Genomic DNA, 20,190 nt, shown 5'->3' with positions numbered 1-20,190 from the left:
CCACAATATCATTGCACACAATGTATTGTCTGGGGATATTCAAAATGCATTAATGGATCAAGAATAGTTAGAAGATGAAGGTGATGATGAGTCGACTATTGGAAATTTTAAAGTTGTAGCAAGGGAGGGGGATTTATCACCTCTGATTTCAGCTAGAAGTGGAAAGAAAGGAAAGAAGCAAACACAAGCTAAGGAGCCACTGCCACCTACAAAAATATTGCCCAAGAGGACAACCTCAATAACAAGATGATGATTAAAACATTAATATTGAACATAAGGTCTGTTAAGACACAACAGGCCTTTCAGAGAGTTATCAACATGCAAAGGGATCATGGTTTTTTCATTATAGAACTTATGGAGCCATTTCAAAAGTAGAGGTTTATTCAAAACTACATAAGGAGGCTAGATATGGAAGCTACAATATCAAATGTTAATGGGATGATATGGTTATTCTTGGATGCTGTGGTGGAATAGGATCTATTGATTGATACTGAGTAGCAGTTAACCATCAAGATAATGGCAAGTACATTATGATAACCTTTGTATATGTAAAGTAATCATCATTGAAAAGATTAGAATTGTGGGATAATCTATACTACCTTGCTAGTGATATGGAGTTACCTTGGGTGGTTGGAGGAGATTTTAATGTGATTCTTAGTAAAGATGAAAAGATAGGAGGATTTCCAGTGTACCCCTCAGAATATGAAGATTTTGCATTTTCTGTTAACTCATGTGAACTCTTTGATCTTGGATACAAAGACAACACCTTTACCCGGTGGAATTGGAGGCCTAATGCAGAATGTATATTCAATTGTTTGGATAGAATTTTGGGGAATTTGCCTTTCTAGACCCTATTTTCCAATATAGAAATGGATCATCTCATTATAACATGATCAGATCATGCTCCACTTTTGATGAGCTGTAGTGATCAAGCCTTAAAATTTGTTAAACCATTCAAGTTCTTGAACTTCTGGACCAAACATGAATCTTTTATGGAGGTGATTAGACAAAATTGGATAGCTGACTTCACTAGAGATCCTTTCTTGATGTTCAAGCAGAAACTGAAGAGGGTTAAGATTGCTCTCTCTAAATGGAGCAAGCTCACATATGGGGATATTTTCAAGCAACTATCTATTAGAGAAGATGTGGTTAGAGTGAAGAAAATGTTGTTTGAAGAAGAGCCAACAGTGGAGAATAGAATAATAGTACAACAAGCTCAAGCTAAATTGAAGAAGTACTTGAGCATCGAGGAGCAGCATTGGAAACAAAAAGTAGGAATGACATGGTTTGCAGAAGGGGAAAGAAATACTAGATTTTTTCACAACCATGTGAATGGTAAAAGGAAGAAACTCCAATTTAAGAGATTTCAGAAAAATGATGGTGCACGGATTGATTCACAAGATTTGATGGCTGATGTTGCAGTTGAATTTTTCCAGAAGCAGTTCACACAAGAAGATGATCCAACAAGCTATGAACTCCTAAACAATATACCTACAATGGTAGCTAGTGAGGAGAATTTAAATCTTTGTAGAAGTCCTACAAGAGAGAAGGTGAAGGCAACAGTGTTTGCTTTGAGTGGGGAGAGTACAAGTGGTCCAAATGGCTTTTCTGGTATTTTCTTTCAAGTATGCTGGGATATAGTATGGGAGGACATACATAATATGCTGAAACTGTTCTATGGAGGAAGCTCTATGCCTAAGTCTATAACTCTCTCAAACCTTGTATTGCTGCCTAAAAAGCCAATGGTCTAAATTTTCTCTAATTTTAGACCTATAATTTTGAGCAATTTCATAAACAAAGTGATCTCGAGAGTGGATCATGATCGGCTAGAGAAGATACTACCTACGTTGATATCTTCCAATAAATCAGGCTTTGTCAAGGGGAGAAGTATATTTGAAAACATTTTGTTAACTCATGAAATTGTTATTGACATAAGATTAATGGGAAAACCTATCAATGTAGTCATCAAACATGACATGGAAAAGGCATATGATAGTGTATCATCGAAGTTGACATGGCAAAGGCATATGTTGAGGAAAATGGGGTTTGTAGAATGCTTCATAAACATGGTGTGGAATCTACTTGCCAACAACTGGTACTCAGTTCTGATTATTGGTCAAGCTTCAGGATTTTTTCACTCAACAAGAGGTGTCAAACAAGGGGATCCTCTGTCTCCAGCATTATTCACACTTTCAGCAAAAGTATTGTCCAGGTCTTTGAATAAGCTTTTTGTAGACAAGAGGTTTAAATATTTTGGAATGCCCAAGTGGACTGATCCATTGAATCATTTAGCTTATGCTGATGACACTATAATCTTTGCGTCCACTGACTCTTACTCTTTAGAAAAGATTATAGAAGTTTTGTCCAAGTATGAGCACACTTCTAAACAAATTATCAACAAGGCAAAGAGTTCTTTTTATATGCATTCTAATATGGATGGAACATTGTTTAATTTTGTAGGGGCTATTACTGGATTCACAAGGGGTGAGTTTCCATTCACCTATCTTGGGTGTTCAATATTCTACACAAGAAGAAGGAAGGATTACTACAATGATTTGATAAAGAAAGTGAAGGCAAAGTTACATTCTTGGAAGGGGAAGTTACTGTCCTATAGGGAAAAAGCTACTTTGATATCTAGTGTCTTACAAAGTATGCCTACACACATCCTTTATGTAGTTGATCCACCTAATAATGTACTTGAACATCTACATAAAACTTTTGCTAGGTTTTTCTGGTGTAACAAGGAAGAAGGCAGAAGCAGACATTGGACAAAATGGCAAAATCTGTGCCTACCTAAGGAGGAAGGAGGAGTAGGTTTTACACCACTGATTGATGTCTCCAAACAATTATTTGCCAAGATATGGTGGAAGTTTAGGACTTCAAAGTCCTTATGATCTAATTTCATATGGAATAAATATTGTAAGATGGAGATGCCAACATTAGTTCAATTTAGAAAGGGGTCTCATGTATGGAGGAAAATGCCGGAGGCTACGGAAGAGGTTGAACATGAAATACAATGGGAAATGAATAGGGGAGTAACTAATATTGGTCATGACAATTGAACTTGATTAGGAGCTTTATATCATATTTTTCCTCCAGAATTTCCAATAAATGAAGAACTGCAAGAAGTAGATGAATTGAGAGATGATGATGGATGGAATGAGCAACTCCTGGAATAGTCATTCCCAAGGGATATTGCTGATCATATTAGACTGGAAGTACATTTTGACAATACTCCAAGATGGATGCCTATTCCTTATGGTAAATTCTGAGTTAATAGTGCTTGGAGAATTTTAAGGCATAAGGAACCACCTAATCATGAGTCCAACAAGTTGTGGACTAAAGGTTTACCTTTCAAGATCTCCTTCTTCTTATGGAGATTAAGGAAAGGTAAGATCCCTACTACTGATTTGTGGAGGAGAAGTGGTTACATGGTGGTGTCAAAGTGCTAGTGTTGTTTGCAACCAAAAGAAGACTCATTTCAACAATTGTTCTTAACAAGTAGCACTGCAACTAAGGTGTGGAAGACTTTCCTTTAGGCAACAGGATTGGTAATAAATTTTGTGCAGGTTCATCAAGTAATAAGGGCATGGTGGAATGCACCATGCTGCCCCAAGCTTAAGCAATTATTTGAGGCAGCTCCAACAGTCACTACATGGAAAATTTGGATGAGGAGAAACACTATGAAGTATGGAGGTTCAGTGTCTTGCAATAGGGAAATTCATGAGGTGAACAAGACATTACATTATCTAGCAATAGTGAGGTATCCATGGCTCCCAAACATTCCTCTCTTATGGCCAGATATAATTAGATTCTTTGAAGGTTACAAGTCATATATTGTGACCAAGAGAGTAACACGGCAGCTCCCTTATGAAGGGTGGTTCAAATACAACACTGATAGTGTATCTAGAGGCAATCCCGGACCAAGTTCCTATGGCTTTTGTATGAGAGATTATGTTGGTAATGTGGTTTATGCCAAGGCTGAGGTTATAGGGAAAACAACAAATATAGTGGCAGAAGCTAAGGTAATATTAGAAGGGCATGTATATTGTGTGGAAAGGCAGCTACATCCTCTTATTATGGAGACTGATTATTTGGTGATGAGGAAGATCATTGATGGATAATGGGAATCTTCTCGGTGTATAGGGCCGTAAGTAAGAAAGATAAAGGAGATCAAGAGCAACTACAATGTACTCTTTTAGCATGTGCTAAGGGAGGGCAATGCAGTTGCTGATTTTTTAGCTAACTTGGTTTTTTCTTTTGCCGGAACAGTTACATATCACTCATTTCAGGATCTACCTATTGAAGGAAAGACACTGGTGAATATGGACAAAGCTCAAATTCCTAACCTTAGGATTAGGATTGCAAAAAGAAAAGCACCATACTGATGAAGGAGTCTATAAGTTCACTGCCTGTTCTTGTCATTGCACTTTCTTCTTCTTTTATCTGTATAGTGTACAACTACATTCCACTGGTATTAGCATGGCAAAATTCTCAGTCTTGAGGTAGTTTTACACTGTGTAAAAATGTTAGGGACAACAGGAAAGTCACTAGATTAAATGTAAACTTACAACATGATATCTCCTATCTTATTAGAGTTTCGTACTGTCTATTATATGATGAGACCAATGCACGAAGGACAGCCATTACTACATATTATGTGTATAATTATACTATGTGGATTCTTATATACTTCATAGAGGGTATATTATACTATCATTCTGCAGTGGTATTAGTGCGGTTTCATGCTCATTCTGGAGATGAGAAGGCAGTATATACCTCTATGGTGTTAAGCTGGCAGTTGGTGTGTTATAGTTCTGTATGTACAGGTTTAAGAGACTGTCCAGCAAGTGTTATGACTGAGTTTATAGATGACTTATTTGATGTGATATGGAGATCAAGATGGAAGATATCAAGCTGGATCAACACACTTATTTGGAATTCTAGAATTGATTCTATACAGTGGTGTATGTATCTGGAATCCACACTAGCCTTGTCCATTGGAATCTTTTTCAGTGGAATGCATACCTCATTAGAGGTGCTACCTGGTATTTGCCCTTGGCTATTGGATTCACTTACACTACTTGGAGATGGAAGCATACATCCTGCTACTTTGTAATAGCTAGTTCATTAGAAGTAGATTTTTCATTCATAATATTAGATATTAATAGTTCACTTATTTTATATTAGCTTAGACATCTTGTAAAGTTTGGACCCATTTTTGGGATTATATTTATATATTAACCACTAGGCAGCTAGCCTAGTGGTATATTTGCTAAAAAGAAAGTCAATACAAAAGTAGAGCTGCAGGAAACACCCCTTGAAACGCTCTCACTGCTGGTACTGAATCCATGAAGGAACCTCCATAATAGAATCTCGAATGTAGGCCGAATATGCTAAACACCCGTCCTCAACCATGCACTGGCCTTCAAAAATGAAATCACCTACTCATGGACCTGCCAAGAGTCCCTCTACACTCTAATATAGGCAACCATGGCATAGCTAATGTCATTGTCTTGATGTGACAATCCAAGATAGCGTGAGACATGGATAACCAATCCATGCCAAGAATAACCTCAAAATCCACCATATCTAATGATAAGAGATCAACTATGGTGTCAAAACCATTGATAGTAACAACACAAATCGGTAGAACCAATTACAATAGGATCCCCAACTAGTGTAGACATAGAAACATGAATAACAAGATAATCATGAGGCACCCTCAAGTGTGATGCAACATTTGAAAACATCTATGCATAAGTAGAACCCTGATCAAATAATATTGAAGCATCTCTAGACCGAGTGAAAAAATACATGTGATAGTTTAATCAAACGACTTTGCCTCAGGCCTACCGAAAAATGCATAACAACGAGGATGAGCCCCACCCTCCTATCCTCCTTCTCTAGGACAACCCCTATAGGGATAACCTCAACCTCTAGCTAGTTGACCTCTACCCCTGGCTGTTTGGACGGGTGGTGTAGCAACTGGTACCAGAATCGTAGCAAGGGTACCGTATTGTGGCAAACCACCTTGCAGCCTAGGGCAAAACCTTTTGCATACTCTGTATCACCACACTCATAAAACCTTTCTACTTACATGACTACTAAATCTGAAGCTATCCTTGATAACTCGATTGACCCCTATGGAAACTTTGTATTAGAGGTGCACTGATGGGATATAGAGACGCGCCAAATGATTACTATCCTGGGTGAGTAACCTAAGTACCATGGCTTCCTAAAGTACATAAGAAATTTAAAGTGTTGATTGAACTGGTATGATCGCATGCCCTCTACCGAAATGACACTTGCCTCCAAACGAAGCACCACTAAAACCACCAAAATGATGTGTCCTCTTATTTGACGTCGCCTTTTTATCCTAGCCACATATGCGCTTGATCCTCCTAGCAATCTCAACTACCTGAGTGAATGAATTCTTAATCTTGGTCCCCTAGCCATATGAAATCTAATACCACAAGCAAGTCCTTATATGAACCTTCGTACCTTCTACCTCTAAGTAGAGATAAGGATAGCAGCATGATGAGACAAATTGACAAATTGCATCTCATACTGGGTGATTGTCATACCACCTCACCAAAGGCGCTCAAACTGGGTGCGTAGATTATGCCTATGAAAGAATGAGGCGAACTTCTCCAAGAAAATCATTGAAAATTGAGCCCCTGTAAGAGGAGGATACCCAGTTCATCTGCCCATATCATATGTCTTCCACCATATCTTTGTCGAACCCTGCATCTAAAAAATAGTGAAATCTACTCTATTTGACTCAGCCTGTCTTGACCCAAAATCTGACCAAAGGTCGTAATGGCATCTAACCTTCACGAATAGGTAAGCCAACATACCAATAATATACAACCAACAAGACAAGAAATGATATGTCTAAATCATCATAAATAGCATAATAAGTAATCAATATAAGCCAAAACAGCGATACATAATACCAACTCCCAAACCTATATATTACAGAGTCATGAGTTCTAAATCGAATGCATAAAGAAGTCACAAAAGTACAATACTATCTGAAATAAAAGCAACAATATAAAAATAAGGGAATGAGGCTTCAAGGTTTTGCAACGGTCATACAACACTACCTTGAATTCTCTTGATCAACAAACGTTCTCACTCCCGAGGTCTGCTGCCTCCAACACTCGGATCTACACAAGAATGTTCAAAAGCGTTGTATAAATACGGGATAACGTGTACTTAGTAAGTATCAAGACTAACCTCAATGAAGTAGTATTGAGGTTCAAGTCATGTGATACTCACTAATTAAAGAACCTCTACAATGTGTATAATAATTTGCAATAAGAATATAACGAGATGATATCATCAACTCAATAAATCAAGAGATATCAACTCAACACAGGTATATCCATCTTGACAATCAAATCATTAGGTAGTAACATATGCATGAGAATAACATGTTAATTTCATCATAAAAGTATATAAATGCATGATAAAGCATAAAGGATTCACTTGCATAGTCAAGCTTCAACCCTTACACCCCACTCATTATCATCCACCTCAACATCAATATCAATCAACATTAGTTAAAGTACCACAATCTGAGTGTACGCCATCAAAAGAGAAACACGAGAAGGCAACCATAGAGGGATGGATCTATATTTACATGATGTATGGAAAAAACTTCGTTTCATAATAGTAACTATATCAACATATCCGAAAGGCAAATACCTCATGCCATAACAGTAGAAATATCATTTTATTCGCATGTCAAAGACCTCGTGTCAAAACAGTAACAATGTCTTCATATCCATACTACAATGACCTCATGCCACAATAAAAACAATATCATCATATCCGCATGGAAAATGACCTTGTTCCAATACCAAATCAATCCGCTCAACATGTACACATGCCCCACGATCATAACAATGCAAGTTGCTAAATTATCATCAAAGAGACATATGCTCATAATCCATCAACAAAGTGCACAAATGCATTGTAATAATAAAGCACGCATGAATTCTCAATATATGAAGTATGACTATGGATAAATCAATAAGCAACCATGCCACAATAGCTCATCTTGGCTAATTAAGCAATAATAACCCTAAACATGATCTCTAGCATGAAAGGATAGTTCACACAGTCATACAAATGCTTAAACATGTAACATATAAGGCATACAATCAAAATAAGGCATATTAGAAACCTAATATCTAATCCGGTCATAAACCACACATAGCACACATGTACACGCTTGTCACCTCACATACACATCGCTTCTCACATATCACAACTAGGCAAACAAGGCCAAATTCTAATGTTTATTCCCTCACACAGGATTAGGCAAGATACTTACCTTACCAAGTCCAAATCAACCGACCGGCTCAGATCTAGCCAAAATAACACAATAACATCAAACAATGCTATTAGAATCAATTCCAAATAGTAAAGCTCCAATCTTTATCCAATTCCCAATATGTCAACAAAATGGAACCCTGCGCCCACATGGTCAAAACCCCGAGTTAAGGGCTAAATCCTGACTACCCACAACTCCACAAGTCCAAATATGTGTTTAGATTCCCAAACCTAGTTCAAATCGACTCCCAAATCCCCAATTTATACTCTCCAAAATCATAGTCAAAACAAGTATAAATCACCTACACTCTTGTCTTGTCAGAAAATCCTCTTCAAAATCGCCTCACTCTAAGTCTTGGGTTAAAAATATGAGATAATATGCCTAAATTTTGGTATACCTAATTAAATCCACCTGCAAGTGTCGCAAATATGACTAAGGGTTTGAAAACGAAACCTTCGCAAATATAACAAAGGTCTCGGCAATGCGAACTGTGTCCTTAAGCAGCAGATATCGCAAATGCGGCCAAGACCTCACAAAAGCGACCAATCATTGCAATTGCAAATCTCCCTTCGCAAAAGTGGATGTCGCAATTGCAACACCAGATTCACAAATGCAAAGCTGGCCTTCAAAGCCACATATCACAAATGCGATGCTGACATCGAAAATGCGATGTCTACAACCCCAACAAAATTCCAACTTCAAAATTCAATTCGAAATTCACCCAACCCCTCCGGTCCCATACCAAACATCCACACAAGTATATTAACCACATATAAAATTGCCCATAAGCTCGAAACATCAAAATAACACCCACATCCACAAATCAAGCACCAAAACACATGTAGCATGCCTTCAAGTTCAAGAACTTCAAAGATTCACAACCATGTGTCCTATTCATGCCTAACCAACTCTGAATGCAACCAAACTTTGAACAAACGTTCTAAATGATAAAACAAACCTATTCCAAGTTCCAGAACAACAATTCGATCAAGATATCATCAAAGTCAACTCCTGGTCAAACTTGAGAACTTTCCAAACCTTCAAATTGCCAACTTTCGGCAATTAAAGCCAAAACATCCTATGAACCTCAAAAACCAAATCCAAACATATGCCCCAGTCTAAAATTACCATACAAACATATTGGAACCGTTAAACCACCAATCTGAGGTTGTTTACACAAAATTAAAACCTTAATCAACTCTTACACTTAAGCTTCCAACTATTAAACTAAGTGTTTTAATTCACTCCAAAACCTTCCCAGAATTAAAACAACTGTCCCCGCAAGTCATAAAACAATAATAAAAGCGCAAGAAAAATATCAAATGGAGAAACGAGTCTCAGATACAAAAAACGACTGGCAGGGTCGTTAGATTCTCCCTCTCTTAACTAAATATTCACCCTCGAATATGTTTAGTATCATTCCTGAAGTGGCCAAACGGTGAGGATATCAGCTACACAAACTGAGGGGATGGATCCATATCCACGCACTGCACAACAAAAACCTCATGCCACAACAACAATAATATCTTCAAAACCAAACGACAATGACCTTGTGCGACAATAATAAAAATATCATCATATCCGCGTGGAAAATGACCTTATGCCAACACCAAATCAATCCGCTCAACATGTCCACATGTGCCATGATCATAACAATGCAAGATGCAAAATTATCATCAAAGAGACAGATGGTCATAATCCATTAACAAAGTGCACAAAGACATAGTAACAATAAAGCATGGATGAATGCTAAATATATGAAGTATGACTACGGCTAAAACAAATAGCAACCATTCCACAATGGCTCATCTTGGCAAATTAACCGATAATAACCCTAAACATGATCTCTAGCATGAAACGATAATGCACATAGTCATATAAATAGTTATACATGTATTATACAAGGCGTGCAATAAAAATAAGGCATATTAGAAGCCTAAAGTCTAATATGATCATAAACCACATATAGCACCCATGTAAACACTCGTCACCTCACATACACATCGCTTGTCACATATCACAACAAGGCAAACAAGGCCAAATCTTAAGGGTTATTCCCTCATACAGGATTAGGCAAGATACTTATCTTAACAAGTCCAAATCAACTTCTAAAATAGTATTTCTCATAGAAATCACCACCGACCGGCTCAAATCTAGCAAAAATAACTCAATAACACCAAACAATGCTATTAGAATCAATTCCATATAATAAAGCTCCAATCTTTGTTCAATTCCCAAAAAGTCAACAAAAGGTAACCTCGGGCCCATATAGTCAATGCTTGAGGCAAGGAGTAGATCCCGACTACCCATAACCCCACGAGTCTAAATATGCATTTAGATTCAAAAATCGAGTCCAATTCAACTCCCAAATCCCTAATTTATCTTCCATATTTCATACTCTATGTGTAATAATCCATTGGGAAACAAGATATATTATCAAAATCAAGTACAAATCACTTACAATTTTGCCTTATGTGAAAATCGTCTTCAAACATTGCCCCTCTCAAAGTATAGGGTTCAAAATATGTGTTAATGTTCCTAAATCCCGAAATACCTCAATAAAATCAATTGAAGGTCTCAAAAATATGAACAGTGGTTTACAAATGCAACCCTCACAAATGTGACAAAGGGATAGCAAATACGAACTGAGTCCATGAGCATCAGACACCGCAAATGCGATCAAGAACCTCGCAAATGCGACCAATCATTGAAAATGCGAAGCTCCCTTCACAAAAGTTGATGTCGCAATTGTGACACCAGCTTCGTAGATGCGAAGCTAGCCTTTACAGCCACGTATCACTAATGCGATTCAAATTCCAAAAATGCGGATATCGCAAATGCAGACATCACAAATACGAGTAGAACATTGCAAGAATTATGTTTGCACCACCAACAAAACTCCCAACTTCAAAATTCAATCTGAAACTAATGAACCTAGCCCCCTGGGCCCCTTACCAAACATCCACACAAGTACATAAAAAATATATGAACTCGCTAGTAAGCTCAAAGTATCAAAATATTATCCACAACCACGAATTAATCACCAAAACACATGTATCTTACCTTCAAGTTCTAGAACTCCAAAGAGTCACAACCAAGCGTCTGATTCATGCATAACCAACTCGGAATGCAACCAACCTTTGTACACAAGTACCAAATGATAAAACAAACCTATTACAAATTCTGAAACAACAATCCGAGCCCAATATCATCAAAGTCAACTCTTAGTAAAACGTGTGAACTTTCCAAACCTTCAAACTGCCAACTTTCAGCAAATAGAGCCAAAACATCATAGGAACCTCCAAAGCCAAATCCGAACATATGCCTATGTCCAAAATCACCACACAAACCTACTGGAACCATAAAAAAACTAATCTGAGGTCGTTTACACAAAGGAAAAACCTTAGTCAACTCTTACAACTTAAGCTTCCAACAATCGAACTAAGTGTTCTAATTCACTCCAAATCTTACCCGGAACAAAACCAACCGTCCTCGCAAATCATAAAACAACAACCAATCATTCGAGAAACATCAGATGGTGAAATGGGGATCAAATACAAAAAATCACCGGCCCGATCATTACATAACTAGTCCCAAATTGTGCAAAATCTCATCACTTCGGTTCAAGAACTCCTGGGATTCCTACTAATGCTCATTGTTGAAATGAGAAGGAAATAACTTCTGAAATCTATCCATCCTCTTTATCGCACCAGCTGACATAGTGGGCTTAACCTTAGGTTGTGCTGCAACGATAGGATGAACTACATCAGCTGGTAACACTCATGGGTCTGATACCTATGCACCATCTGATTTGGAGTGTCAGTGGAAGGAGTCTGACCTCCCCCCCCCCCAGCTTGAGAAGTGGCTGGCGCCATAGGACATACACACGCCTAAACCATGGTCTCCTTGAAGCAAATCATACGGACCAATGCATCCTGAAGCACTAGGGTGGTAATAAATCCCTCTGGAACATGTGTTAGACCTACCGCTCATCTTGAACTGAAATCTGCTCACTATCTGAAGCTCCAATTATGGTGCTCGATCACGATCATGAGTAGATGTGGGTGTCGCTGCATGTGTTCTAGGCTGGGCTCGAGCTCTGCCCTTGTCCTGGTCTCTAACCCTGGTAGTGGCTACAACTTAGAGCTCCTACTACTACTTACTTCCAGGTGAAGAATGTGTCCTCACCAGTTGTGACAGGTTAAGAGAGTCGAAATTCAAACTTTAGGATCGAACAAAGTGAACGATAGAGAAAGAAAAAAAGTGAAGTTTCCTGAAAGACCTATTGTCACAACCTAAAAACCCTTGAAGTTGTGATGGTACCTACACCAACACGGTAGTTAATCAAACCATCATATAATGCAATTGGAATGGAAAATCATCAAAAAAGCTTGCAGAAATCAATATAACTATCCCAAGGATTGGTAGTACAAGTTATGAGCCAATAAAATTAAGATTTACAGTGTTGGTATGATGAAAATACAACATCTATTTGGAACATCCTTAAATAGTAGTACAAGTCCTAAACTACCATGAACAAAGTGGTTGCTTGCAGCTAGAACACTGGTACATCTTCAATGCTAGCTTTCGTCATCCATAATAGTTCAGCTCCAATATATGCATGCAAGGTGCAGATGTGCATTATAAGTATAATCCACCTCATGTACTCAATAAGTATCATCTAACCTCAATGAGATAGAGACGAGGTTTGGTCCAAAATATAATCACTTTATATAACGTGTGCGGCACAATAGCATATATAATACTAGGAAGTATCCAGGGAAACAATTATAGAACATAGGATATCGATAATAAGGTACACAATTTTGGAAGAAATGAGTAAGCATGCTTTTGAAATAACAAAATCAAAGCATATACAATTGCACCAGATCCGTATATCAATACAATTTTCTCCAATAAGCTTTAACTCTAGTACTTTTACATGATCGCAAAGAGGATATACATAATAAAGGTTCTTTTACTCAGCAATTTCGAAATACCATTTATACAAATGATCCAACATGAGTCTAAGTGTCAGTGCATGCCAAAGACTCAATAGGTACATCAATCTGACACTCTCCAAGTGACCAACGATCCACTAATAAGTCCCATGCGTATGAAAAATGCATGAGTGTCATATATATATACACACACACACACACATTTCTACACGAGTCTAGCTTGTCAGTTCATAATTAAGACTCAATCCTTTCCACATAATCAATATTAATCCATAGTCACTCAGCACACCTCGTGTGCCTAGCACATGTGCCCCTCACAATTACTCAAACTCAGTATTTTACGAGTGCTTGGCATGAGTTCCCCTCACTAAGCACAACACTATGTGCCTACGCTTACAAGGTCCAAAGAAACATGGGTAATCACCTATCTTCGGAGGGACGGATCTATATCCAAGCGATGTTGCAGCGTGCAACCTGATCTAACCATTATACCATGACAGTGTGCAACCCGATCCAATTATATCAATCTGCATGGATAACTCACATTCCATAACAACTAAATCTGTGCAACAACCTCAATGTGCCAAAGTATATTACAATATCAAAATCGTATCAACTAGCATTGTATGTTATTCTAGTTTTATTGCCCTAAGACGCCAAAAAATAAGGAACGGTTATGGCGGGGCAGTGACTATTGTTCCTTAGTGCCATCATGTCCTAGTTCAGCTCACAGCACTGTATCCATATGTATAGATGTATGCATTTGCATGTGAGGTAATTTATGAATGGTGCACAAGGACATAAGGAGTAAATATACGGATGTATACTCATAAATGTAATGCATGACTATGGCTAAATAACTTAGTTTAACATATCAAGATTAAGTCATCGTATCAAAATAATGAATTGTATGCCTAAAACATGATCTCTAGAATAAATAAGGATGCCCACGCAGTCATACAACAATTACAAATGTAATGATTTGAGTGTGTAAAACATCGTGTTAAGATAGCGAGTTATGCGCAATAAGGCACATTGAGTGTAAACATATCTTCTAGCACGTGTAAGAGAGCTCATGTAGTCATACCAACAACTAAAACATGTCATAAGTAGCACTTGTTATCAAATCAAAGTATAAGTAGCCCAACACCTACCCCGAGCATGAATTAACCATGGAACACACATCTACGCTTGTCATCTTGCATATATGTCGCCACCAACACATAGAAAATAGCTTTAAGAAGTCATTTATAAGAAAACATTCCCTCAAGTCGAGGTTAAGCAAGATACTTATCTTATTCGGGCTAGTCTTCAACCCCAAGTTAAGACTTTTCCTTGTTCTCGACCTCTAATAGTCCAAACCTAGCCAATTATCATTCATGGAAGTCAACAATGCTAAAGGAAATGATATCAATCAATAAGGTTTTTATCTTTGAAGAAATTACAAAAAAGTCAACAAAAATAAAGAGGACCCACATGGTCAAAACCCAAGTCCAAGACAAAATTCCAATGATTCATTACTCATTTTTTGGCATTATATGTTCTTAGATTTCCATTTGGAGTCCATTTGGATACCCAAAACTTGATGAAAGAAACACATAGAAACTCACAGTCACTCATAACATGAAATTCATTCTTCCAAACTAATTCTGAAACACCTGAAAATCAAAATCCATGATACACACAAGTCATAATAAATCATATGAAAATAATCATGCCCTCAAACCACCGAGCGAAGTGAAAATGCTCAAAACGACTGGTCGAGTCGTTACATCCTCCCCCACTTAAACATACGTTCGACCTTGAACGTGCCAAGAATCGTTCCCAAGCCATTAAACCTCCGTGTAACCTTATGATACACATACCCGGGGGTGATCTCACGTCACCCTATTCTATATAGGCCCGCCAACACAACATAACTTAATATCATTACTCCAACCTTAGTCCATAAACCTCAGAATCCAATTTCCAACATCCAGAATTTCCAACAAGACCCGAATCACGCATTTACACACTTTGTATGTCCGAACAAGCTATATCGAGCCATAATCATAGCCCAAGATGTAATCACATGATATACCACATAACTCAAATACTGCTAGCAATAACTTACGACTGCAATAGCTGCTTAAAACACACTCGATACCGGTAATAAACCTCATATCAAACAAAACCTCGTTCTAAAACCTTCGTACACTACCGATGATGAAAGAAACACACAGAAACTCATAACCACTCATGAGATTAACAATCCATGGAGCTTTCTCACCTAACCAGAACCATAGCCCAAATTCTAAGTTGACCTCCGATATTACTCTTCTAAACATACCGTAATCAAATTCGATTGCAATCACCTCAGACCCAAAGACTCCATCTCATTAAATACAAGCTACTCTACTGACATGCCAACCAATACTACCCAGAGCCACAAACCGTGCAATCCGTGCACCAATACGCAACAATTCAAATGCACTCAAAAATGAAAAATGACTCAAATGAGAGAACAATCCCGCAAGCTCAACAAGTACCACCACAACGCAATGCTAAGAACCCATCACACACAGTAGAACCAAAACACACAAATCTATCACAAAGGATCATATCCCATCATAACCCAACTACAATTTGTGACCCATCCAAACACAGATCTATATGAAATACCTCAAGTCTCAATGCTCAAAATCAACAACCACAAGCAATTCGAAATCAAGTACATGATGTGCATGACCATAACATTGGATAAGCGAGTAACACAATATACCACAGCTCGAAAAGACCATAACCAAGGAGTAATCAACCATTCCATACCCCAATCACTATCTCGCTTGAATTTTGCTACAAGACCCAAATAGAACCGTACCATGTCTGCGCATAACCCACAAATCACAACCCCTCATAGAATAGAAGAGGAATGCATAGAACATATCAGAACATGATCAAGCTCAACTCTAGCCGAATGACTCACCCCTCAACACTAACCATGTTGAGTCAACAAATTCAACCTGGTGTAGAAAACACATCCTCATTGGGCCTACTAATGGACCCCTAAATAAACTCTGGTGATCCCCAGATAGATAAAAGGCCCTCCAAAAGTCCACAATCACCTAACCATAGCACGTACCACCATCCAGCTAACTTTGGCGACATCTTTACAGTCTGCAGCCTTGAAACAATCTGCTTCTGAGAACTCTCAGTCTCCAAATCCATAGAACACATGAATCACCATAGCCGATCCCAACTCCACTACTCGAATGACTAACACATCGCTCATACACAACCATCCCCACGAGAAATCTGGATATCAATGATCAATCAACTAGGCGTGTACCGCAATACCAATGAAGCAGCCGTAAGTCAAAACATAGTGCGCCTTTAAAATGTGCACCCATCTCAGGAAATACCAAGTAGTAATAGCATTTACCTAGTCATCTGAAACCGTCCATGTTGTATAAGAATACAAATCTCAATCCCACATGACACACTGCACCTATCATGCCATCATATGAAAAGCACGAGAATCTCATAATAAACTCTGAGTCACTAGTAGAATGCATACTCTATCAGTCAAAAAATTTCCATTTAAGCCCATCCAGGAGAAAAGCACAATATGCAACATGCCCCTCACGCCGGTAGGAAATATGTTTCTCAAACCGTGGTAGAAACCATCGAGAACTCTTCGAACTCCATTTTCACATTACCAATCCACCAGAACTGAATCTCTCTATCTCAACCAAGCCACGCAGGCCGCCAAACCCAAGTGTATTACCACAGAACACTAGTAGAGACTCACCACATCATAAGTGACTAAAAAACCGATCATATCTATTACCTTGCTGATCCAACCTACTACCAGGCTATCCTACTTCTCCGAATTCCTTCCGAATTATCCTCAAGTTGACATTCCTCCTCGCCATAATGCCATGATCCTCAACCAAAACTCACAATATGAGATCCTAGCATAAAATCACACCGCCCTCCGTTGTATTCCCTCTCAAGCACCCCAAAAGTACCACAACCGAAACACCTACTCTGAAGAGGTCTTCTGTGAATTCTAAATTTGTTCCTTTCACCTTTACGATACTGAAATGTAGAATCCATAGTGATACCAAAATACCACAAGTACTGACACCATTCGATGTAAATCTCAGATTCTAGCCATATACAAATCCAGAAAAATTCTCAATTGCCATATATAAATCTTGAACCCATTAGATCCTTCTAGAGTGTCATCCACTCAGCTCAAATCATAATTGCACCGCCCAAACGGGCCAAACGAGTTGTGCCCCATCAGCACGACAGCACCCAAAGAAGTAATCCACACCTCTAAGAAATCGAGTGAATCCCTTTTCTTAGTACATCACATCTACCATGGACAACAAATTCGAATCATTCCAAGATTACTATATATATCCGTAATGCATAGTACAACATGCATCCCTAATTTCCTTGCTTAAGTCATCCTAAAAACTAGTCTCTGCAAGTCATAACCTATCCACGAGTATGCCTCTAACCGAAACCAATACAACACGTAAACATGTAACCAAAGCGTCGATAGTAGACTCCCCCACTTGGCCAAAGAAATAGTTCAAAACATTCGATAACTCACAATGACAATACTTACTACTGCCATAATACCGCAGTGAGATTCAACTTAATCCTTCATAAGCTCAAGTAACACAAACCATATAGTACCTCAGATCCTCTACTAAGCTCGCATTCATCCGCGTAACAGTCAAGCCAACTTCCATAAGCGATCCAAACTTAAGTTGCAACACCTATAACCCACTAGTAGGAAAGAAATCCTCCACACAACATCATAAGGATAACACCTCCGTATACCACTCGACAGGAGGTAACCCACCTGCTTAGCCTCAAATTTGCATCCTTTAATACCCTTTCGCAGCCACAATTACTACGCAATCACTCAATCATCTCGAGTCTGAACTCATCAACAAGGCATGAGAATCTAATTTGTTCCACAACTAAACAAGATGAAAGATCCTTCAACACACTCATAACTCCAGACTATACGTCATATCAAGACAGAAATCAAGCACCCAATAGTCCATTTTACATCTCAAGAAAAATCTTCTCGTCACATTCAAACCATCTGAACACATCTCGCAATCACATCATACTCATCATATAGCCATTGAACCACTCATCGAGCCACAAATTCCACTCATAGTGCACCTCCAGACATATAAGTCCAAACGTACATGCTCACACAACCAAAATCACTGTGCTCAGGCTACAGTCAAAACCTGGCCTCAAGTCCTCTGGACTGGCCGATCATCATCACACAGAAATCACATCTCGCACCTCATCCATGGTATCACAAGCCGCCAATGCACAGCTAATAGCGAGCGATCACGTACGTATACGAGTAAGTGGAAGGAATTCAAAGCGATACGCTTAAAGTTGAATCAATGCTGCACGATAAAGAAAGAAAGATGGAAAGTTTATCCTAAATGCCCTGTAGCCTCTCGACGATAGGTATGGACGTCATCATACCGATCCGCAAGACTCTACCAGACACTTGCTCATGACTAGTAGAATCTATAAACCTAGAGCTCTGATACCAACTTGTCACGACTCAAAATCCCACTAGGTAAGCCAATTAACAATAAACTAATTCAAATGAGATTCATTAAGAGAAGTAATGATAATACAACTAAACATTTATAGATAGAATTCTCAAGAACTGGTAATACAAGTCATGATCCACAAAGACTTAGTTTTTATAAAAAATGAATTGAAATAATTACAACATCTGCTTGAAATGTAAATGAACAGAATCTGAATCTAATGCTACCAAGGACAAAATATAGCCATAACTGGAATGAAGGTACATCTTCAATGTCAGCCCTCACCGTACACATCATCATCAACACAAGGATCTGCACGCAAAGTGTGTGAGTGTAGTATGAGTACAACCGATCCCAGGTATTCAATAAGTATCCTAAATATCCTCGGCGAGATAAAAGAAACACGAACTATAGATGATTCTCACTAACACCTGTGCAGTTCAAAGTTTCAACAAGTATAGAACAAATATATGATCAAATCAGAAAACTCTCCGGTGAAACCATATTGATGCTCACAACTCTTAGTTTTAAAGTGTTATGCTTAGTCAACAATCCAACATATAAGGGTGATATGCAAGTAAATCAGGTAATCAGTCAATGTATTTGCAAGTAAGAATGAAATGCAATAACCAAATAGCTACTTGTTGCGGCGCGCAACCCGATCCAATAACGGCGAACAACTCTCCTAGAGCTCACATCACTATCAACCGCAAATGCAACTCACATGCTGCATAGATAACTCACATGCTATAGTATCAATATCTGGATCCACACGGACAACTCACAAGCTATAGTCGCAATATATGGATTTGTACGGATAACTCACATGCTGCACGAATAACTCACGTGCTATAATATCAATATCTAGATCTGAACGGACAACTCACGTGCTATAGTATCAATATCTGGATCCGCACTGACAACTCATGTGCTGCTAGGACAACTCACGTGCCATAATATCATAATCCGCCCGATGTGGTAACATGCACAATATGTAATCCGCCCGACATGGTCACAGGCATAATATCATAATCTGCCTAGCATAGTCACAGGCATAACAACATAATCCGCCTCACACATAAGCAAGTATTCAAGAACACGCGTATATAATGGATAAATATCAGATTTCATGCTCAGCACTGTTCGTATCAGCGATCAAATGAGTCGCTTCTGTGACATGGCATCCGCTTCGGCGATATGGCATCCGCTTCTACGTAATCAACTGGAGAAATGGTCTTCGCACCTGCGGAAAAACATCCTCTCTTACGACATTGCAAGTGTGAAAATTAAATCCGCA

At 38.5% G+C, this 20,190-nt stretch overlaps 1 protein-coding gene across 1 annotated transcript; it reads left to right on the top strand.

The window, feature by feature from the left end:
* Nucleotides 1-611: 611 nt before the first annotated feature.
* LOC142175253 (uncharacterized) lies at nt 612-1,751 on the top strand. The gene is made up of 2 exons (XM_075241835.1): nt 612-801; nt 898-1,751. Exons 1-2 carry the CDS (start codon nt 612-614, stop codon nt 1,749-1,751), a joined length of 1,044 nt encoding a protein of 347 aa, XP_075097936.1.
* The last annotated feature ends 18,439 nt before the right edge of the window (nt 1,752-20,190 follow it).

The sequence above is a fragment of the Nicotiana tabacum genome, chromosome 21 (assembly GCF_000715075.1).
Source record: "Nicotiana tabacum cultivar K326 chromosome 21, ASM71507v2, whole genome shotgun sequence".
Taxonomy (NCBI): Eukaryota; Viridiplantae; Streptophyta; class Magnoliopsida; order Solanales; family Solanaceae; genus Nicotiana; species Nicotiana tabacum.
The sequence above is the reverse complement of the archived record's forward strand: the minus strand, read 5'-3'. Positions and strand labels throughout refer to the sequence as shown.